This window comes from Amblyraja radiata, chromosome 1 (genome assembly GCF_010909765.2).
Source record: "Amblyraja radiata isolate CabotCenter1 chromosome 1, sAmbRad1.1.pri, whole genome shotgun sequence".
In the NCBI taxonomy this organism is placed as follows: domain Eukaryota; kingdom Metazoa; phylum Chordata; class Chondrichthyes; order Rajiformes; family Rajidae; genus Amblyraja; species Amblyraja radiata.
The window spans coordinates 126,096,498-126,120,878 of NC_045956.1; the positions used below are offsets into that span (position 1 = coordinate 126,096,498).

The 24,381-nt window shown below is 39.7% G+C and overlaps 1 protein-coding gene across 2 annotated transcripts in view; it reads left to right on the plus strand.

The window, feature by feature from the left end:
* dhx29 (DExH-box helicase 29) overlaps window positions 1-23,577 on the plus strand; it is a 71,524-nt gene extending 47,947 nt beyond the window's left edge. For both annotated transcript variants that reach the window (XM_033030613.1, XM_033030623.1), the window contains 13 exons: window positions 1,849-1,993; window positions 3,051-3,171; window positions 3,839-3,923; window positions 5,827-5,915; window positions 6,357-6,485; window positions 7,675-7,750; window positions 12,101-12,325; window positions 14,104-14,240; window positions 14,373-14,463; window positions 14,674-15,000; window positions 19,254-19,385; window positions 20,887-20,983; window positions 23,363-23,577. In XM_033030613.1, coding sequence (XP_032886504.1) covers window positions 1,849-1,993; window positions 3,051-3,171; window positions 3,839-3,923; window positions 5,827-5,915; window positions 6,357-6,485; window positions 7,675-7,750; window positions 12,101-12,325; window positions 14,104-14,240; window positions 14,373-14,463; window positions 14,674-15,000; window positions 19,254-19,385; window positions 20,887-20,983; window positions 23,363-23,418 — 1,710 coding nt within the window. In that variant the 3' untranslated portion in view covers window positions 23,419-23,577. The remainder of the gene's footprint in view (window positions 1-1,848; window positions 1,994-3,050; window positions 3,172-3,838; window positions 3,924-5,826; window positions 5,916-6,356; window positions 6,486-7,674; window positions 7,751-12,100; window positions 12,326-14,103; window positions 14,241-14,372; window positions 14,464-14,673; window positions 15,001-19,253; window positions 19,386-20,886; window positions 20,984-23,362) is intronic.
* Window positions 23,578-24,381: the final 804 nt, after the last annotated feature.

A 24,381-nucleotide genomic window follows, 5' to 3' on the forward strand; every position in this document is an offset into this window, starting at 1 on the left:
AATTTAGAAAGAGGACATTATTCTGTGGGCAGCTATCTTAACAAACCCACTGACCCCCATTGCTATCTTGACTACACTTCTTCCCACCCTGCTTCTTATAAGGACTCTATCCCCTACTTCCAATTCCTCCGTCTATGCCGCATCTGCACCCAGGATGAGATGTTCCATACTGGGGCTTTGGAGATGTCCTCCTTCTCTAGGGAATGGGGATTCCCCTCTTCTATTATAGATGAGGCTCTCACCAGGGTCTCCTCTATATCCCGCAGCGCCGCTCTTGCTCACCATCCCCTCACTCGTAACAAGGACAGAGTCCCCCTTGTCCTCGCCTTCCATCCCATCAACCATCGCATACAACATATAATCCTCTGACATTTTAGCCACCTCCTACGGGATCCTACCACTGGCCACATCTTCCCAACTCCTCCCCTTTCTGCTTTCCGCAGAGGCCGCTCCCTCTGTAACTCCCTGGTCAATTTGTACCTTCCTACCCAAACCACCCCCTCCCCGGGTACTTTCCCTTGCAATCGCTTTATCTCACCCCTCGACTCCATCCAAGGACCCAAGTAGTCTTTCACATGCACCACCTCCAACCTCATCTGCATCCGTTGTTCCAGGTGTCATCTTCTCTACATCGGCGAGACCAAGCGCAGGCTCGGCGATTGCTTCGCCCAACACCTCTGCTCAGTTTGTACTAAGCAACGTGATCTTCTGGTTGCTCAGCACTTCAACTCCACCTCTCTGTCCTGGGTCTCTTCCATTGCCAGAGTGAGGCCCAGCGCAAATTGGAGGAACAGCACCTCATATTTCGCTTGGTAGTTTACACCCCAGAGGTATGAACATTGACTTCTCTAATTTTAGTTAGCCCTTGCTTTCTCCCTCCTTCCCCTCCCTCTCCCCAGCTCTCCCACAAAGCCTACTGTCTCCACCTCTTCCTTTCTTTCCCCTCCCCCCAATTATTCTGTGGGTAAATCAGTTTAATTGTAGGTAAATAATCAGCTCTGATTTTCCTGCTTTTTGGGAAATTTAAGCAGGTCACATTTAGGAATCATTTAACATCTATTAAATATGTTGTAGTAGAAGATAAATAGGAAGTATGGGCAAGTTAAATATATTTGTAATGATGATGCTCAGTATACAGGGCATTACTAAACTGCCAGCTTGTCTTATTAGTGGTAAGTTTCAACATTTCATTTGGCTATGCTATTCACTTGGGCAGTGCTTCTGAAACTGAATAGTAAGGAAAGATGAAATAGAAACATAGAAAATAGGTGCAGGAGGAGGCCATTCGGCCCTTCGAGCCAGCACCGCCATTCACTGTGATCATGGCTGATCATCCCCAATCAATAACCCGTGCCTGCCTTCTCCCCATATCCCTTGATACCACTAGCCCCTAGAGCTGTATCTAACTCTCTTAAATCCATCCAGTGATTTGGCCTCCACTGCCCTCTGTGGCAGGGAATTTGATTGGTATTACGCAAACCAGCCTGCAAAATTAAGTATGATTCAACCACTATAAAGCATCAAGTGGAAATAACATCTGGAAGTCAACTGGACTAGTTTAAGATGACTGTATGTGGTTTTGATACAAGAATGAAACTATAACTGAAAGTAACTGAAAACATTCTTAATGTTTTATGTTTTATTCTTAATTGTTTACTGTATGTTGTGTTGTTACTGCGAGCGGAGCACCAAGGTAAATTCCTTGTATGTGTACATACTTGTCCAATAAACACATTCATTCATTCATAATGTAAAATCACAAGAACTTGTGGGTACTGACATCTGTTATCTCTTTTCCCTTAAAACACCAGTACCTTTTTAATTGGTCAATTTTAATATCCATTTCAGGAATATTTTGTTAAAGGCCTTGTACCCAGACAAGATATGGCATATGACCTTGAACAGTATAGTGGTCCCACACGTCATGCTGTTCAGTGCATGAATCCAACTAAAATAAATATGGACCTCATTCTGGATCTGATTACCTATCTGGGTAGGTGAAAAAATATTTTCTGTAGACTGCTGTAACACCTACTTCTGCTTTTGAACATGGGTGGTGTCTGTTGTATATGCTACTGGCCAACATTATTTTGTTATTTGTCTTGAACAATCAAAGCATTTAATATTTCTAAAAATATTGAGCTTACTGAAAGCGAAGCATTGTTGGTTTTGTTTAAAAAGTAAGTGCAGGTTTAAGTTGCCATTTTAGATTTTAATTACATCTGAAAAATTCCAATTTATTTTAATATTTTGTTACACCAATAAAAATCTCAAACTTGCAAGAATCTGATTTTAAATTTACCATTAAGTGTAATTAAAGATGTTTCATGATTCTTTTGTTGGGGAAAAAAAATGTATACTTGTGTGGGCTTGAGTAACAACATAAATCTGATCATTATTCTAGCTTTAGTTTATAGACAACAAGCTGTAGGTGTAAATTATTAGCACAGTTTCATATGACAAATCTTAACTTGTTTCAAGTGTCTTAATAAATTGTTTGGTTATAGCAATAAATAAATATATGGAAAAGGGCAGAAAAATACCAAGATGTCCATTTGACTTTTCTGGAATACCGTGCATAATTTTTCAAAAATCATTGGAATCTAGGAAGGAAAGCTTTGAGTACTTTAATGAGAAGGCGCCATAACCAGAGTTTTATTCGGAAAGAAGATTAAGGTTGTGTGATGTCTCACTCAAATGAATAAGGGGAAGAAATCCATGACAGATTAGTAGGGCTGTTATGGGGGTAAAGACGGTGTTTGTGGTGTTATGTACATCGACTTGGAAGAAGTTGCCACTTATCAAAGATAGCATTTTGGGCTTGTAATCGTCACACAATGGAGATGGGTTGAAAGAGACATAGCTAGAAGCTGTCTGCTTTTGTGCAGTAGATGTCATGGTTGTCCATGTAAAAAAGGAGACAAACATTTGAGCTTCCAGGGATCTTGGAGATGACAGCAGGAAAGAAAACTGCTATGCAAGTCTGACATTGACCAGAATTTTTTATTGTAATGGAATAATTTGAGATGACACATTATATTATCTTTCAGAAAGAAGTAGCCAGTTCAGAGCAATTGATGGTGCGGTGTTAGTATTCTTACCAGGTCTGGCTCATATTCAACATTTGCATGATCTTTTAACATCAGACAAAATGTTTCAAGATAGGAAAAGGTACAGTATTTTTATTTCCCCCTGTTATTTGTCTGCGTTGAATACCTAGGAAAGTGTCTAAGACATTTCCAGTCACAAATATTTATGTGGAGAATAATTGCACGAGTAAACTAGCAAAGTCAGAGATACAGCACGGATCACACAGTCCACACCAACTGTCAACTGCCTATTTAGATTCATCCTATATTTATCCTTTTTTTAAAAAACTTTATCTTACAAACTTACAGATGCACCATAGAAAGCATACTGTTGTATTGTATCACAACTTGTTTTGGGAACAGCTTTGCCCAAGACCGCAAAAAAATTGTAGAGTTGTAGATGTAGACCACACTATCACACAGAGCAGACTTCCCACCATTGACTCCATCTACACTTCACACTGGTTGGAAAAGCAGCCAACATAATTAAGGAATTCTCCCACCCCAATGATTCCTTCTTAATGCTCCCATCTGGCAGATGGCACAGAAGCTTGAAAGCATGCACCACCAGACAGGAATAGTTCTTCCCTTCTGTTAACAGGTTTCTGAACGGTCCTTCCATAAGCTAGGATACTGCTTGTCCCACTGAGTTACTCCAGCATTTTGTGTTTATCTTGAGTGTAAACCAGCATCTGAAGTTCCTACCTGCACATGCATGTACTTATATTTTTATGTTGCTAAATTTGTAGGTACAAAGTGATTGCTTTGCACTCTATCCTTTCATCACAAGATCAGGCTTCAGCCTTCATAGTCCCACCACCAGGTGTTAGAAAGGTAAGAGGAATCGTCGTTATTATCAAAACCTGGTTTCTCCGCATTTTGTAAATGATGTGTAGAAATAGCAGTTGTAACGACATCTGGATATTTAGATGATTGTAAACGATTGTCTGCTTTCACCACTTGTAGGTAGTAAATTTGAGCTCATAATCATTCATAGCATAAATAAGTCTTCCTGTTATTCTCCTCCACATCTCTTGCACAGATTCTTAAAATGTAGTCCTATACCGTATGCTGTAGTGATACAGTACAGAAAGAGGCCCTTCGTCCCATTGCCCATGCCGACCAAGATGCCCCATCTGTACTAGTCTCATCTGCCCGTGTTTGGCCCATATTCCTCTAAACTGATGCCCTTGTCCATATTCATTTTCTCTGTAAAAAAAAATGTCATGATCGTGATCTGAGCATTAATCCTGGGAAATGTTATCGTGTAACATCCTAAAAGAGTTTTGACCATGACTCACTATTTTGAGAAATTTTATATTACCATGCTGACATTGACCTTTTTACTTCCATTTTCTTACCGTGTCTTTAAGCACGTATCACCCTTTTAAATTGTAATACATCCCAATACATGTTGGTAGAGTGTACATTTTGTTCATTTTCAATTTATACTCATATTCTCTGTTATTTTACTCTTTGCATCCTCTCTCAATTTATTGTAATTAATCTAGTTCAAATGAAGAACTCATTTGGCATACATCATACATTCTGTTCTTTTGTTTCTTTGTATTCTGTGTCTCCCACAATATCCAAGGAGCCTGTTACTGAAGTACCTCCTTAAAGATTATCAATTGTTCCATTATTTTATTTCTATCAATCTTTGGTTCCCTTCCACCTCAACTAGATTCACTGTGCTCCCTAGGAGTGTCTTTCTTCCAGTTTAGAATTTCTACCTTTGACTTTTTCTTGCTTTCCTCCATTTTTAATATGAATGTTACAGTATGATGATTAGTCCTACCAAGTTTTTAATTTGCATTGATATTTTATCCACCAGTTCCCAAAATTCCCTCGTACCAATTTCAGCAATGCCTCTTCTTGTAGGGAAGAATATATAGGTTAAGAACATATGTGTTATGGATGTTCTCCTAAAATAATTTCAGTTATTAATGCATTTTCATATGGGGAGATGACTCGGTCTTGCATGTCCCAATTATAATCTCAAGGAATAGAACCAATTGATCACAATCGCTATCCAATAACTAAAGGTCTTGTTTGCTATGGAACCCAGAAGGATAAATAGCAAAACGTCTTCTTCTGTTATTCATGATGCTTACATCTTTGAGTACAAGATATAATTATTTGTTTTTACTTCTGTTCATCTAATGCTTTGGAATACATTGTAATAAATCACTATTAAATATTAGTTTATAATTTAATATGATAGCCTATTTACTGAAAGAATGGACTGAACATGATATCAAGTGGGTCGGAATGGTCATTGAATTTTACATAGAATTGGAGTTGCAGGTCATTTATTAGTTTAGGTTTTGAAAAATATATCCAGTCATATGCTGTTGTGACCAAATAATGTTTCCTCATCACATCTGATGGCAGCGGTATGGTGGTAATTAAACTCTAAAGCAGAAAAATATTCACACCCAGAGAGTTGTGAATTCACCCAGAGAGTTGTGAATTTGTGGAATTCTCTGCCACAGAAGGCAGTAGAGGCCAATTCACTGGATGAATTTGAAAGAGAGCTAGATAGAGCTCTAGGGGCTAGCGGAATCAAGGGATATGGGGAGAAGGCAGGCATGCACTGATTGTGGATGATCAGCCATGCTCACAATGAATGGCGGTGCTGGCTCGAAGGGCCAAATGGCCTCCTCCTACACCTATTTTCTATGTTTCTAAGAAAGTCTTTGTACGATTATTTAATTGTCTAATCTTTCACATTCAGATTGTGTTGGCAACAAATATTGCAGAAACTGGAATCACAATACCTGATGTCGTCTTTGTCATTGATGCTGGAAAGACTAAAGAAAATAGGTTTGTTTAGAATGTTTTATTTAGTCAGCATTATTTTAATTACTAACTACGATGTAGCTGCTTTACAGATTTTATAGTTGAATAGTAGTTATACATTTTTTAAACTTATACATTAACATTACAGCATGTCATTCACAATTTTGTCACTAAATCTGTTGATAATCTGTTGTTAGATATAGCTCTTGGGGCTAACGGAATCAAGGGATATGGGGAGAAAGCAGGAACGGGGCACTGATTGGGGATGATCAGCCATGATCATATTGAATGGCGGTGCTGGCTCGAAAGGCCGAATGGCCTTCTCCTGCACCTATTTTCTATATTTCTATGATAATCTGTTCTGTAATGTTCATCTGAAATATTAAACTAGCAAATACAGATTTTGTTCAGTATCTTATAAAATTATAGAATACCTGTTTTAACGCTATATATTAAATTTTGTAGGTATCGTGAAAGTAGTCAAATGAGCTCATTGGTGGAAACCTTTATAAGCAAAGCCAATGCGCTTCAGAGGCAGGGTCGAGCAGGTCGTGTCCGAGAGGGATTCTGTTTTCGTTTGTTCACAAAAGCCAGGTGAATACTTGAAAACTCTATAATATTGATCTTGCCTATATTTTATTGTCTGCAGTTGTTTTCATTGGAGTTTTTTAACTGTACTTTTTTAAATACGACTTTTTAGCAGATTGCTGCAGGGCAAAAGAAGCAGCTCGGCAAACGAAGGGAGTGCTTGAGGAGAGCATTCATTGGGGAAAGGGGGGGGAGGAAACATTACAGAACCAAGACTAGAAAGTGGGAGCCAGAGGAGGACATGAAGCCTAAATTAAATAGTCATCACAATCAATCAATCACAATCACAATAATACTTTATTAGCCAAGTATGTTTTGCAACAAGAGGAATTTACTCATAGAGTATTACAGCACAGGAACAGGCCTTTTGGCCCAACTTGTCCATGCCAAGACTGAGATGAGGAAAAACGTCATCACCCAGAGAGTTGTGAATATGTGGAATTCTCTGCCACGGAAGGCAGTGGAGGCCAATTCACTGGATATTTTCAAGAGAGATTTAGATTTAGCTCTTAGGGCTAACGGAATCAAGGGATATGGGGAAAAACCAGGAACGGGGTACTGATTATGGATGATGATCACCATGATCACATTGAATGCTGGTGCTAGCTCGAAGGGCCGAATGGCACATTCCTGCACCTATTTGTCTTTGTTTCTATGGAACGTGATTCATATCCCCCCATTCCCTAATGTGCCTACTTAAAAACCTCTTCAATATCATTATTGTATCTGTCTCAACCACTATCCCTGGCGGCGCATTACAAGGACTCCACTCTGTGTATAAAAACTTGCCCCACACATCCCCTTTAAACTTTGCCCCTCTCACTTTAAAGTTATGCGTCAATTTTATAAAGTTCTATCAGGTCTTCCCTCAACCCCCAGAGAAAATAATCTAAATTTGTCCAACCTCTGTGTCTAGCTAATACCTTCTAATCCAGGCAGCATTCTGGTAAAGCTCTCCAAAGCCTGCACGTTCCTCCTGTAATCGGGTGACCAGAACTGGACACAGTTCTCCAATTGCAGCCTAAACAAAGTTTTGTAAAGACGAACATGTGTAAAGTTTTCAAACATGTCTTACTGACTCTTATATTCCATGCCCCAACCTATTTGCTTTAAAACTTTGTAATTCTATCACTAATGATTATTTTAAGATTGGGATGCATTTATTTAAAAAATGCACTATGCTTTCTTTCTCTAGATATGAAAGTTTCATAGATTACTCTGTCCCGGAAATCTTACGAGTACCCTTGGAAGAGCTTTGCCTTCACATCATGGTAATTATTTACTTGAACGAATTTCAGACTTTTAATGATGCTGGGAGAGCCCTTTACTGTGGGTAGTTAAGGCATCAATGTGTGCAATACGTTTAAATATTTTTTCGTGAATATTTTAATATATTTGTCCATGTTCAGCCAGGGTACATGTTGAGCTGAAATGTGTCATAGTGTGGTTATTTTCCATGATCTTCGCTGTTCTCTCTGTAACCTTCAGCCAGTGTTTCCACTTTGAAGGAAATTACCCGAAATTCGGGAAATTAAGTAAGTAAGTAAGTTTATTGGCCAAGTATTCACATACAAGGAATTTGCCTTGGTGCTCCGCCCACAAGTAACAACATGACATACAGTGACAGTTGCGAATCTCAGAAAACACTAAACATTAATAATAATAAAACATTAATGATAAAACACCATTGATCAAGCATGTGAACCAACAAAATACCAGATCAAAGGGAGGCTACAGATTTTTGGCTGTTGAGTAGAGCAACTTCTCGTGGATAAAAACTGTTTTTATATCTGGCTGTGGCAGCTTTGACAATCCGGAGTCTCCTTCCAGAGGGAAGTGATTCAAAGAGATTGTGGCCAGGGTGAGAGGGGTCAGAGATGATCTTGCCCGCTCGCTTCCTGGCCCTTGCAGTGTACAGTTCATCAATGGAGGGAAGGTTGCAGCCAATAACCTTCTCTGCTAATTGGACGATTCGCTGCAGCCTCCAGGTGTCATGCTTGGTGGCTGAGCCAAACCAGACCATGATGGAGAAGGTGAGAACAGACTCTACGATGGCCGTATAGAATTGGACCATCATTGCCTTTGGCAGATTGTGCTTCCTCAGCTGCCGTAGGAAGTACATCCTGTGTTGTGCCTTTTTAACTAGTCCTTGGAGATGATGGTTCCCGGGAACTTAAAAGACTCCACAGATGTGACTGTGGTGTTGTTGATGGTGAGTGGGGTGAGGGGAGGGGGAGCTCTCCTAAAGTCTACAATCAATTCCACTGTCTTAAGAGCATTGAGCTCTAGGTTGTTGCGATGGCACCAGGACGCCAGCTGTGACACTTCCTGTCTGTAGACAGATTCCTCCTCATCCTGGATCAGTCCAATCAGGGTTGTGTCATCCGCAAACTTGAGAAGCTTAACAGAGGTCTGTGCAGGTGCAGTCGTTCTGGTTGTCTTCGAGTAATTTTAGGGAAATGAAATAATTTCGGGACATTTCCCGGCTTGGTAAGCCTTCCGCAACTGCGCATTTGCGACTGCCACCCGAACTGCTCACGCACGGTTACCGAGCCCACTGCACGCGCGGTGAGACGCGAACGGGTCCTATCAGGCCCACAAGATGATTTGTGGGAAAAAGTACGTACCTGTATATTTACGACCTGCGCAGTTGGGGGAGGCCCGCCAGCCGCATCACAATTGAAAATGGCGCCGGTGATGCGGTAGGGACGCCGTCTCCCCGCGCATGCGCATTAGGTCCGGTATCTGCGTGTGCGCAGTTTGGGCGGCAGTCGCACAGCGCAGATGGGGAAGGCTTATCGGGCTGGGAAGTACCATCAAATTCCAGGTCATTTGGAATTCTATTTCAGGAAATGTTTGGTTGAGGTGTGGAAGCACTGCCTTCAGCACTAGTTCTTGTTAACCTATTTTTAACCATATAACAATTACAGCACGGAAACAGGCCATCTCGGCCCTACAAGTCCGTGCCGAACAACTTTTTACCCTTAGTCCCACCTGCCTGCACTCATACCATAACCCTCCATTCACTTCTCATCCATATGCCTATCCAATTTATTTTTAAATGATACCAACGAACCTGCCTCCACCACTTCCACTGGAAGCTCATTCCACACCGCTACCACTCTCTGAGTAAAGAAGTTCCCCCTCATGTTACCCCTAAACTTCTGTCCCTTAATTCTGAAGTCATGTCCTCTTGTTTGAATCTTCCCTATTCTCAAAGGGAAAAGTTGGTCCACATCAACTCTGTCTATCCCTCTCATCATTTTAAAGACCTCTATCAAGTCCCCCCTTAACCTTCTGCGCTCCAGAGAATAAAGACCTAACTTATTCAACCTTTCTCTGTAACTTAGTTGTTGAAACCCAGGCAACATTCTAGTAAATCTCCTCTGTACTCTCTCTATTTTGTTGACATCCTTCCTATAATTGGGCGACCAAAATTGTACACCATACTCCAGATTTGGTCTCACCAATGCCTTGTACAATTTTAACATTACATCCCAGCTTCTATACTCAATGCTCTGATTTATAAAGGCTAGCATACCAAAAGCTTTCTTTACCACCCTATCTATATGAGATTCCACCTTCAAGGAACTATGCACGGTTATTCCCAGATCCCTCTGTTCAACTGTATTCTTCAATTCCCTACCATTTACCATGTACGTCCTATTTTGATTTGTCCTGCCAAGGTGTAGCACCTCACATTTATCAGCATTAAACTCCATCTGCCATCTTTCAGCCTATTCTTCCAAATGGCCTAAATCACTCTGTAGACTTTGGAAATCCTCTTCATTATCCACAACACCCCCTATCTTGGTATCATCTGCATACTTACTAATCCAATTTACCACACCTTCATCCAGATCATTGATGTACATGACAAACAACAAAGGACCCAACACCGATCCCTGAGGCACCCCACTAGTCACCTGCCTCCAACCCGACAAACAACCATCCACCATTACCCTCTGGCTTCTCCCATTCAGCCACTGTTGAATCCATCTTGCTACTCCTGCATTTATACCCAACAGTTGAACCTTCTTAACCAACCTCCCATGAGGAACCTTGTCAAAGGCCTTACTAAAGTCCATATAGACAATATCCACTGCTTTACCCTCGTCAATTTCCCTAGTAACCTCTTCAAAAAATTCAAGAAGATTAGTCAAACATGACCTTCCAGGCACAAATCCATGCTGACTGTTCCTAATCAGACCCTGTTTATCCAGATGCTTATATATATTATCTCTAAGTATCTTTTCCATTAATTTGCCCACCACTGAAGTCAAACTAACAGGCCTATAATTGCTAGGTTTACTCTTAGAACCCTTTTTAAACAATGGAACAACATGCGCAGTACGCCAATCCTCGGGGACTATTCCCGTTTCTAATGACATTTGAAATATTTCTGTCATAGCCCCGGCTATTTCTACACTAACTTCCCTCAATGTCCTAGGGAATATCCTGTCAGGACCTGGAGACTTATCCACTTTTATATTTTTCAAAAGTGTCAGTACTTCTTTTACTTTGAAACTCATAGTATCCATAGCTACTCTACTAGTTTCCCTTACCTCACATAATTCAATATCCTTCTCCTTGGTGAATACCGAAGAAAATAAATTGCTCAATATCTCCCCCATCTCTTTTGGCTCTGCAGATAGCTGTCCACTCTGTCTCTCCAATGGACCAATTTTATCCCTCGTTATCCTTTTGCTATTAATATAGCTGTAGAAACCCTTTGGATTTACTTTCACCTTACTTGTAAAAGCAACCTCATATCTTCTTTTAGCTTTTCTAGTTTATTTCTTAAGATTCTTTTTACATTCCTTATACTCCTCAAGCACCTCATTTACTCCATGCTGCCTATAATTATTGTAGATCTCCCTCTTTTTCCGAACAAGATGTCCAATTTCCCTTGAAAACCAGGGCTCTTTCCAATTTTTACTGTTTTCTTTCAACCGAACAGGAACATAAAGATTCTGTACTCTTAAAATTTCCCCTTTAAATGTCCTCCATTTCTCTTCTACATCCTTCCCATAAAACAAAATGTCCCAGTTCACTCCTTTTAAGTCATTTCGCATCTCATCAAAGTTAGCCTTTCTCCAATCAAAAATCTCAACCCTAGGTCCAGTTCTGACCCTCTCCATAATTATATTGAAACTAATGGTATTGTGATCACTGGACCCGAAGTGCTCCCCAACGCATACCTCCGCCACCTGTCCCGTCTCATTTCCTAACAGGAGGTCCAACACTGCCCCTCCTCTAGTAGGTACCTCTATGTATTGCTGCAAAAAACTATCCTGCACATATTTTGGCTCCCAGTCTCAAAGAACGGAAAATATAAAAGTTTATTTAAATTGAAAATAAACTAAACTGTCTTGTAACATTGCTGTGACTTCCTCCAGTCTGTTCCCCTGCCAGCTCTTTCTTGTTTAGATTTCAGTCTCCTTATGGAATCATCCAATGCTCCATCAGCTCTGTCAATAATGTTAATGTTGTCAGCTAGCTGTGTATATTTCCATGAAAGTAAATCAAAAATGTACACTTTTTTGTGGTCTGTTTGAATTCCATCCATAATTTTCCTACACGTCATTGATCTTATTTTCTCATTTGTTTTTCTTTTTTAGAAATGCGATCATGGGTCTCCAGAAGATTTTCTTGCCAGGGCTTTAGATCCACCACAAATCCAAGTTATTAATAATGCTATGAACCTGCTGAGGAAAATCGGAGCCTGTGATATCAACAAACCTATATTGACTCCATTAGGGCAACATCTCGCTGCCCTTCCAGTAAATGTGAAAATTGGGAAAATGTTGATTTTTGGAGCTATTTTTGGTTGTTTAGAACCTGTGGTAAGTAAATTGGACACATATTAAGATTTTAGTCTTAGTGCAATTTCAAGTAATTTATTGAATTTTTCAAAGCTGGAATCATCAACTTGGTTAATTTTGTCATTTAGTTTTTGCGATCCCTCCTTGGTATGATGTCTGAACAGTCAGGCTGATTTTTTTGTAGTGCAACCTAGGGTCAGCCTAGATTTATTTAATTTTATATGCTGAACCTCACATTTTAACCCCTGCTATGTTGGTCTATTTGAATCTTGGTTTGATGAGGAGTGCAGAAAAGGCATGGCGGGAAAAGTTCCTTGTGTACCTAAGAAAGTGTGTAAACCTTGAGAAGCTATAATACAGGTTAACAAAGATGTTCATAGAGAATGTTTCATGAGCAATAGCCCTCAGTGATAGCAGATCTGAGTGCAGGTTGCAGTGTTTATACAATACAATACAATACAATTTATTTGTTGTCATTTGAACCCAGAGGTTCAAACGAAATTAGGTTTCTGCAGTCATACAAACAAGAAGAAGAACCAAGACACAACACAATTTACACGAACATCCATCACAGTGAATCTCCTCCTCACTGTGATGGAAGGCAAAGTCTTATCTCTCCCCTGCACTCCTCGTTCTCCTCCCGATGTCAGAGTCAAAGCCCCTGGCGGGCGATGGTAAATAAGTCCCGCGGCAATTATAAAGCCGCGCCGGGTGATGCAAGGCCGCGCTCCAGGTCTTGGTGTTGAAGCCCCCGGCGTGCGCTAACAAGCCCCGCGGCCATTTAAAGCCGCGCCGGGCGATGTAAGGCCCCGCTCCAGGTCATCCTCAACCCCGCAACTCGGGCGGGAGAAGTCGCCGTTGCGGAAGCCCCGAAAAGCGGTCTCCCAGCAGGGACCCGCGGACTCCTGGTGTCACCGTCCACCGGGCCGGCGGCTGGAGCCTCCGAATCTCCTGGGTTGGGCCGTAGCAGCGCGCCACCACCTCTCCTCCTGCTCCGAACTCGGCCAGCTCCACGATGGTGGATAAGTCCGCAGCTCCGCGACTGGAGCCCCAGGTCGTTCCGGTTGGAGTCCGCTCCACGGTGCTCGGCCCCAACGACAACGGTGACCGAACAGAGAAAAGGTCGGGTTCTCCGTGCAGGGGAAAGATTTTTAAAAGTTTCCCCACACCCCCACCCCCGCCCCCCACACACATACCCAGTTTAAAAATAAATAAAAAAACTACATACAAACGATGTTTATTACAGTCATCTTAAGCCAAAGATGGAAGTGATTGATCTATCAATAACCCAGAATATCTGCTATCACAAAAGGTACTCTTAAACCAATTTTGATTGGTTTTATGTGACAACAATAATCAACTGAAGACACTGAATGCAAGAAAGGCCAAGGAGTCTTAACAACCCAGCTGCAATAAAAGAACAGACAGAGGCACACCATTATTCAAGCTGTTATTTATGCTCTTGCAATTTATACCTGCAAAAGTAGTAACCACTAAATGATGTTAAAATGTTCTTATATGGTCAACTCTTCCAGAATTCTTCAGCTTGTATATTTCTCTTTGGGCTTCTCTAAAAGAGTTTGGGACACTTATTTTTTACAGTGCTGTGTTATGTAGGTGCAGGTTAATGTGGCAACAATGCATAAAAAGGAAATTGTGATTGTATGCCCTGCGCACGGGTACAAGAAATATTTAAGATTTCCTGCCTCTTAGAAAGGTCTTCTCTATATAATCATAGTTCACTGAAAACATTTACAATGTATGTCAGATACTGAGATAAACATATGATTTGTTTGCAGGCAACCATTGCTGCTGCCATGACAGAGAAATCTCCCTTTGTTACTCCAGTGAATGGAAAAGATGAAGCAGACTTTGCAAAGGCAGCCATGGCACTGTTTAATTCGGATCATCTAACTATTTACAACGCATATTTAGGGTATGCCTAAACCTGCCTATTACTGTGCTATGCATTATTAATTACGCTTTTGAGGAATGTGTGTTAATTAAATACATCAGATATTCTTTGATTAGTTGATTCTATTATATCTTAATTTGTTTGCATGTTAAGATGGAAGAATGTGCGAAACGATGGATGGCGGGCTGAAATGGCTTATTGCAAGAAACACTTCTTAAGTAGAACTGCGCTTCTAACAATGGAGGTTTGTATGCTTTGTTCTATTAAACCCTGCAATTTTGTGCACATAATAATGTGAAAGGACGTTACAGTATTGAAAAATTATTTTAGAGCAAATAGTTTGTATTTAAAGGATTATGTTCCACATAACTTTTTTGTGATAAAATTATAATTGTAAATAAACCACAAGCAGAATGATGGCTCATGATATGTTTCATAAAAAATAAACTTGCAGGATGTTAAACAAGAGCTCATCAAGCTGATGGAGGCAGTGGGTTTTGTGTCACGAAGAACCAGAGGAACTAAGCATCAAAGCTGCAATAAAGAGTCCTTACCACAGTACTCTAAACCAAGCTTATCTTATCAGGAAGTACCCCTTCTTAAAGCTGTATTAACAGCAGGACTCTATGACAATATTGGGAAGATTATTTATACTCCATCAGTGGACATCGCTGACAAGGTGATTTGTTCCATAGAAACTGCACAAGGTAAAGCACAACCGCACCTTTCATCTGTCAACAGGGATCTTCAAACCAATGGCTGGATTCTGTTCCAGGAGAAGGTAATTCATAAATAGTTTTTAATGCCCTTATTTGATTTAGATTTATAATTAGTACTGACTGGGATCTTTCTAGGATTTTTCAGAGGCTTTTGTTCAGCTCGTCATTTGGACTTTGTGAGTGATGTGACAAAGAAGTGTTGATCTGTTGCAATTAACGAGTCTACGCTAGGCTACGCTGAAACGTAGGAACAGAAATACCACAAATCGTTGACTTATAGCAGCAGCCAGAGATTATATAAATATAGAGCATAAGTGATAGTAAGTTGGGAAATTTGATGTTCCTGTGCAAGAGTTACAACACCTGTTCTTTCCATTGTTCTCTTTGATTTTTCCAGAGGAAGCAGCAAGGATCACAATCTTCAATGGTTCTTAGATCCCAATAATCCTCCTGTCCTTTCTGACCCGTCATTTTCATCTGATCTCACCTCTTTCCCCCAGTTACTCCCTGACTTGCTTTAACCATTCCTTCTAATGATTTATTCTCTGATCCCAAAGATTCATTCTCAGCAGTCCTAGGTTTCGCTTCCTTCTGTCCCCATCTTAATGTGTTCCTATCCTGATGTATCATTGATCTCCTCTTTCTCTGCCTTCATGCCTATCCCTTTAGCCAGGAGCTCTCTCCCCAGACTGCATACCCTTCCTCCTGACCCTAGAATTCACAATTCACCTGCTCTCTCCCTGTAGCCTCATATGCCTTGATCATTTCATTAATAACTGTTCATGAAGACATAGACCTCCAGAATGTTTCCACTTACCTCTCTTGAACTTGCACTTACTCAATAAATCCTGATATCATTGTGAATCCTAAAAATGTTATGATCTAGTGAACTGACCTCTTCTGCAGACACCTATCATCAGCTCCCAAACACATTGTCATCCTTCTGTATGAACCAGAATCCCACCATTGAACTCCAAGCTGTTGTCGTCCACACAATTCCAAACCTCATTTTCTTGAGAGATTTTCCCTCCACAGGTTCTAAACCTGTAGTGCCCCAATCTCATATAGCTTGTTTCTAACTTTTGCCTAAAATCCATAAGACTGGGCAAACTCTTTGTTTCAGTCTGTTCTAGCCCTAGTAAACATTTCTTCTAAATGTCATCCTTTTTCTGTGGTCCAGACCTTTTCCGCTTACATTCATGCTACTTCAGGTATCCTCTTCCACCAACTGCTTCCTAGTCCCTGGTCCTAACTAGTTCATCTTCACTATAACTCTCCAATCTCTCTATCCCTCCATCCAAAATCAGGACATCAGTTCTTCCTTGAAAAGAGACCCAACCAGTGCCCCTCAACCAACACATTCAGTTGCTGCAATGAGCTAATCCTTGCATTGAGCAACCTCTTTATCAACTTCATAGATTTTTGTCAGGTCAAAGGTGCAGCATTAGGCACTCCATATGTGATACGTGGACCAGTCTTTGTTTCAGCCCCTATTCAGGCCTGCTCCCTCAACTCTTTTTCATGGATATTGATGACTACAATGGTGCTGCTTCCACCACTCATACAGGACTCAAATTTCATTACCTTTGCTGCCAGTTTGTAATATACTCTTTCACATGGTCCATCTCTTCCATTCTCGTTATGGATATCTTCCTCTCAGGATAGGCTAATAATAAACATAGAAACATAGAAATTAGGTGCAGGAGTAGGCCATTCGGCCCTTCGAGCCTGCACCGCCATTCAATATGATCATGGCTGATCATCCAACTCAGTATCCCGTACCTGCCTTCTCTCCATACCCTCTGATCCCCACAAGGGCCACATCTAACTCCCTCTTAAATATAGCCAATGAACTGGCCTCGACTACCCTCTGTGGCAGGGAGTTCCAGAGATTCACCACTCTCTGTGTGAAACATTCATTACAAGTCCACAGGCATTCTGTATCTCATGCCTATGAAATATCTTCCTCCATTTTGAATTGTTGCTTCCCTTCTAGCATAGTGGGCAATGGGAAGAGTCAAAGGATAGAGATTAGTTGATTATATACAGATTGAGACTATTCAGTGAAAGGGCTGAGGGAAACGCTGAAGGATAGGGACTGCTCTTTTTCTTGCATCTCTCTCACAATGTCCCCTCTTGGACAGAGCAAGATAGAATACCCCTAGTTCTCGCTTCCACCACAACCAGGCTCTGCATTGAATGGAGCATCCTTTGCAAATTCTGCCAACTCCAACAAGATTCCACCACCAGGTGCATATTCTCCTCGTTTGTCAGCATTTCAAATGGTTTGCTCCCTTTGTGACTCCCATTAACCACTTCCTATCTTTTGGCACTTCCCATGCAAGTGCGATTTAGTTTATAGTTTAGAGATGCAGTGTGGAAACAGGTTCTTCAGCCCACCAAGTCCGCGCCGACCAGTGATCCCCGCACGCTAACACTATCCTGTACACACATGGGACAATGTACAATTTTACTAAGCCAATTAACCTACAAACCTGTATGTCTTTGGAGTGTGAGAGGAAACTGCAGCTCCCGGAGAAAACCCACGCAAGTCATGGGGAGAGCATACAAACTCCGTACAGACATCGCCCGTAATCAGATTTGTTCCCAGGTCACTGGCGCCGTAAGGCAGCAACTCTGCCGCTGCTCCACCATGCCGCCGCCCATGTACAAGATACAACTCATTTTTTCAGTTCTTCCCTTCCCTGGCCCAAGGCAGCTTTCTAGGCTAAACAGTAATTCTTCCAATTCCGTGCACTGCATTCGATCTTCACAGTGTAGCTTTCTGTACATTGGAGAAACCTAATACAGATTGGGTGATCGCTTCATGAATGACCTGCATTAAGTCCACAGTAGGAACCCTGAGCTTCAGATTGCCTGGCACATAAATTCCCCATCCCACTTCCACCCTGTTTATCTGTTTATGGTGTCCTGCACTATTAACAGCGTGAGAAAAAACAGGTACAGTGCAGGCTTGAGTTTCTTCTCATTTTCCATCTGGGCATGGTGCCACCTTCTGGACTTTTGAATCAATAAAATCTATAAAAATTACGTACAAGGTATGTTCTTTCTTTCCTCGTCCCTTTCACTGATTGCTCTCAATCTCCATCTTGTTTTTTTCTTAAGCTGAGCAACTTCCAATTCTTATGACATTTTCTACGTTTTATTTTAGTCCTCGTCACAATCTATTTGTTTAATGTTGATCTGAATTAAGTCTGGCTTTTAAACTTCAAAAACTGTGGTCCATTCCTCCACCAAAAAAATATATTGCTCGTGGTTCTGGGATCTTTGCATAGTTACTTCCCTGTTCACAATGTTCACTACTCTTCTTATAAAATGCACAAATTGGTTCTCGTACAAGAAACATGTTAAAATTAGTATGGCCTATGGTTCATCAGTGTACTAAATATCTGAAAAGATTGTAAATTTGGCAGTAAACATTGGAAATCCCCCAAAACACCTATTGTAAATTTGTGGACTGTATGCAAATATGAAATCCAGCAAATGAGTAGGTAAATATGGGCCAAATGCGGGCAAATGTAAGGCATGGAACTAGTTGGGCTGATGGCCTGTTTCCTTGCTGTATGACTCTAAAAGCTTTTAAAACTCATTATTTAACTGGGTTTACTTCATTCCAGAGATTAAATGCTGCTACTGAGACCTGAAAATTTTTTTTTTGTCATTGCTGAATGTCATAATTCTTTTCAAGCAGCTGATCAAGGCATTTGCTAGTTGTGGTAGAACTGGCCAATTAATATGTTCCTTGTCTTAAACAATTACAGATGCAGGACAGAAAGCCACAGGAGATCCTTCTTCCCTGTGGCTATCAAACATTTTAACTCCTCCCCCTTCCATCGAGATGTGGACTGAGACCGTGACCGACCCCCCCCCCCCCCTCCACCTCCTCAATCTATGCACATCCCCAAAGCCTTACCACTCGTCACTTTATTTTCCTGTTTCGTGTATTTTGTGATTTTTATGACCGTTGGCAAATTAATTTCCCTCATGGGATAAATAAAGTTCTATCGTATTGTAATGGAATTGTATTGGATTGCACACAGAACTAAGAAATCTTACTGAAGATTACATTTTCTCACTTTATGAAGATGTACCTTCAGGCAATGTTGTACTTAAATATTATATCCTTTGATGTACAATTTGGAGCGTGCAATTCTGCTTATATAAGATAAATGCATAATGGTATAGGCTAGTCAAGTCTATGGTCTTAATGAAGGGCTAAATCTGCATATATGAATGTGTTTTGTTGACAAATTTATATTACAATGGATCATACCACTTCTGCTTTACAAACCAGGTGAAATACACCAAGGTATATGTGCGAGAGACGACCCTGATTTCACCTTTTCCAATCTTACTGTTTGGTGGTGAGATAGAGGTGATGCACCGTGAAAGGTTGCTTTCAGTTGATGGTTGGATATATTTTCAGGTGAGAATATTTAAATATTCTAGCTTGACTTTTATTAAAGTCAATCCTTTGTGCACGCTGCTCTACATTGGCACCTGGTCTGTCAGTGCCATGACAATTACATTTCCACCTGTTCAATTGGCCTTGCTATTTCCTGTCTTGGTAACTTTCTCCACCTCTTCATCCTATTGAAATTTCTCTTGTTTTGCCTCCTGCAAATCTGTAATTTTCAAAATGCTCTCTTGGATGGTTTGAATCAATCCATTCGCACCACCTTACCAATTTAGACGTTTAAAGACAGGACCTCACATAAGCAGTATGCCCTTCACAAAACATTTTTTAATCCACGCTAGTAATAATGACTTTGTGAACTGATAGCCTTGAAGAACCTGCATCCACAACTTGCTTCCAGCATTTGTATCAACAAAGTAAAAGTCAAAATGCTGGAGGAACTCTGAGGGTAAGACAGATGATGTTTCATGATTGGGATCCTTCAGCCTGAAACATTGCCTGTCTATTCCCTCCACAGATGCTGCCTGGCCTGCTGAGTTCCTCCAGAGCTTTGTTTTTCACTTCACTCAGACTGCAGCATCTGCAATTTCTTGTGTCTCCGCTAAGGAGGTACTATTTTTGCATTTAGTGGGTTTCTGAGCATGTGCAACTTGATATATTTTTTTGGAATATATTTAGACATTTAGTTCAAAACATTTTTTTCTACTTTTATCTAAATGTTTTATTTTATTTATGGAGTTGGTAGGATGGTTATTGTTCTAGAAATTCCATCACTTTATGGGATTACAGAATGATGTTTTTTATGAATGAGATTAAGTATATAGCTTTTATTCTGTGATGTTCTCAGATCCATTTTTCCTGATTTATTTGGGTCATCAAATTTCCCACTTCTTGCAGTCAGGTTTGCAAAATTAGTTAAAGACTCTTGATCTGTCTATGTCTTCTGATTTTATACAATCTTGTTCAGAGCGGAGCAAACTATCCACCATATGTTACACCAGCACCCCAATTTGACTCTCCTCCATTCCCGACCTCAACTGTCTTCCCTCTTTAATCTCCAATTTTGCCCTATTATGCTTGCCCACTTTTCTCACACCCCTCGCTACTCTCCCCGTTGCACCAAATCTTCCTCAAAGAATGAAAATAAAAACAAAAGGCTGATGCTGGAAATAGAAAATCCTGGAAGGACTCAACATGTCAGGCAGTATCTATGGAAAGAACAGACCTAATATTTTAATTCCAACAAAGGGTCTCCATTTCTCTTTTCACAGATGCTGCGTGAGTTTCTCAGTGTTCCAATATTTTTTGTTTTGATTTTAGAACCGAATGTTCTGTTTGATCTTGATTCTGTGTGTGGGATTCCAGCATAGATAGTCGCCTTGATAAAGACAAGTATAAGATTTTAACAAAACCGGTTTGATTAGCATAATGAACAGAGACAGGATTCGTCTAGAATTGTATATTTTAATCTGAACTGTCCAAGTTTTCATGTTTACCAATTATTTTTCAGGCTCCCGTCAGGACAGGAATCATTTTTAAAGAGCTGCGAGCCTTAATTGAATCAGTTCTACTGAAGAAACTTGAAGATCCTAAAATGTCAATTGAAAGTAATTCCATTTAATTTAATTTCTGTTATGTACATAATTTTTACATCACGTTTTTGCAAGTTAAATAGATGACCAGGGTGAATGATGTATTTATTATAATTATTTATGATAACTGCCTATGCTGTTCCTGAATTTAGGTATTGATAATAGATCTCTAAAACATCCCATCTCTTACTCTTATTAAAACCTAATTTTAACTACGGTCATAATATCCCAATAGACTGCTATTAGTGTCATATGAAAAATAGCAAAAGAGAACATGCTTGAATTCAGAATTCACCTGCATTGCATAATGATTTTGATTATCTGATTCAGATAATACATATTTTTACTGAATATGTACACACTAAATGAATCGATAGCATAGGATAATATTTAAAAATGTTGGTGTGCTTATTTGTCCTTTCAGAAATTATTTTCCAAAAAATAATATGTGTGATCAGGGAATGTCTGGCAGTGTAATTCCCGCTTCTAATTGCTCTCGTGGAAGTAGTTTACTGCCACTGACTTATTGCATTCTATATAGTGAAAATATTGTTTGACCGTGAGAGTGCGCGTTTTGTGCTAGGAGCGCAGATATCAGATGACGTTTGTAGTTGTAGTACAACATTTTCATTTATGAACAATAAAAGAACAGCATTATCGAAAGAGAAATTGAATTGAATTGAATTTCCTTTATTGTCATTCAGACCTTTCAGTCTGAACGAAATGAACTTTTCAGTCATTAGCAAAGTGGCCGACTGGCAGGGAGCACCCTCAGACAAAGTGATGCCCTCTAGTATTTGATATTTCTATCCTGGGAGAGGGGTTCTGACTCTCTCCCCTAGACCGATTCCCTATATAATTGTATATACTTTTATCAAGTCTCCCTTCAACCTTGGTGCTCCAGAGGAAACAATCCAAATCTGTCCAACCTCTTCTTGTAGCTAAAACCCCTAATCTAGGCTGCATTCTGGTAAAGTTCTCTGTACCCTTTCCAAACCCTCCACATCCTTCCTTTAATGTGGTGACCAGAATTGCATGCAGTATTCCAAATGTGGCATAAGCAAAGTCCTATAAAGCTGCCAGATTAGATGAAATGGTTAGTAAGTTTACAGGTGAACCAAAATTGGTAGAGGTTCACACAGTGAGGAAGGCCATCACAGGATACAGTGAGATTTTGATCCTTACAGATAAGGGCGGAGAAATGACAAATGGAGTTCAATCCGAGTAGGTCTGTTCTATATTGATCTTTTGATGCTAAGGTAATTTAAATCTTATCTATAAGCATTCCCTCAAGCAGATCTGGCAGCAATATCATACTTTTGGATTAGCTAACCTCAAATAGCATGCATAGTGAAGTAACCAAAACATAGGCCATAGCTTTTATACATTGAATTAACAAAAGTTCATCAGCAAACTAAGACAATACAATAATTAACCATTATGTCACAATGTTGAATCAGGTAATACATAAGACAACTGTTTCAACCCTAAAATTTGGGAGGCATTTTCCATAAAGGCTTTGAATGCTGTGTTGATTTGAATTTTTAGATCTAAACCCTGTAGATATTTTTTCTTAGTAAGAGCCTTGGAATGTGGAGCAACGATGAGATAATGAATTGACATGCACATCAAGCACTATCTAATTGAAGGACCTTGTGTCTCCAAGCTATTAATAGCATTAACTTGTTCAATAATCTGTAATTCCAAATTTGTTCACAATTATCCTAGCGTTTATTCAAGCCAAATCAATTTGATATTTTTCTGAATTTTCTTTGGAATTTTGAGATCATACCCCAGTGAGTGTGTTTTCTTTAGCCTAATCTCCACCTATCTTGTACCTGCTGAATGGGAACAACACCCGTGGAAGGAAGGTAAATGCAAGAGAAACGAGTAGGGGCCTGTATTTCACTGAAGACAATAATGACAAAATCATACGAGGCATTTTTACTCAAGATTATATACAACTACGATAAATTTATAATTCTCACAACAGATTCCTCGTACAAAGCTCAATATGATTTTATTTTGTAAAGTCTTAAATTTGGCCTTGTTATAGTCTATAGAAAAATGATCCAAATGCAAGTATTGAAGTTTGAGACTTTATTTAAAAAATGACGCAACACTTCTTATGACATCAAATATCCCAAAGCATTTTAAACCCAATTCAGAACCGCTGAAGCATTATCACTGCTTTAAGAAGCGTGCCAGCCAAGTTTTACCCCAGAGACTCCCACTTACCTAAATCATCTGCTGACGAACAACTGACCGATCCTGGAGAAAACCCCAGGATTTCAGAGCATGATTTAGAAATTGAACTTTTACTCGAACATATATATTTAATCAGATAACTCAAATAAATAATTTGTAATGTCATTGCTCTTTTTTCTTTTGTAGATGATGAGATGATACAATTAATCGTAACACTGATCAAGACTGAGTATGGTGATTGAAGTAAAATATGGTTTCCTGATGCCTTGATATACTTCATGTACAAACTGGGGGGAAAACACCTTGCCTTCCTTGAAGACGGTTTAAATGATAAAAGTGAACAATGCAGTTTATTGGTATTTTATGATATAACTAATTGTCAATAAACTTTCTAATGGTGATTCTTTTGGTCTTTTAGTTCTCTTAATTGCTACTGCTGTTCAAAGTCTGCAAGTTTCAAAGTAATAATTGAGAGTATCTTGTATAAAAAATGTGTGTTTTACTGCTGTCAATTTTAAACCCTTTTTGCCCGTTGGAAACCAGCACCACTGCGTCGCTAATGTTTTCAACGATTTGATAAATAATAAATAAATACGTTTCGGTGGTATATAGCAAACTGAGAGAGAAGTTGGCGAAAATTCTGTTTTTGCCCTTGTTTCTTACAGCATAACCTCTGAGATTATTGTCAAGAAAAAAACAGCATTTAGTTTAAAGAGTTTGGATTAGAATTATGTTATAATTCATTGTAAACGTAAGGTCAGCAAAGGATGGAGTGTTTCATTCTGTTAAGACACCTTTTTTTTGTTTCATGGAAGCCTAGAATGAAGTTAACCATTGTGATGGAATGAGAATCCCTTTAATTTGCATTGACTGCTTCCAATGCCAGTTATCGTTGAAAATGAAGTAAATTAGTGATCTTTTCCTGAGAATGAGAATCAAAGGATATTGAGACGTAAACGCCATCTACCTAAACATAGCAAACGATATTTGGTGCATTCATTTCGATTTTCCAACATTGTGGTCAAAATTTCCAACTTTGTTTGCAGAAGGTGAAGTATACTTTTTCAGACGATAAAAGATTCTGACCAGCAAAACTTATTAAAATCCCATTGGAGGTTTCTGCATACTTAACATTTTTTAAGAAAAAGCAATTGGAAAATAAGCTACAGTGCCTGACATAATGTTTCGGACAAAGGCCCACCATT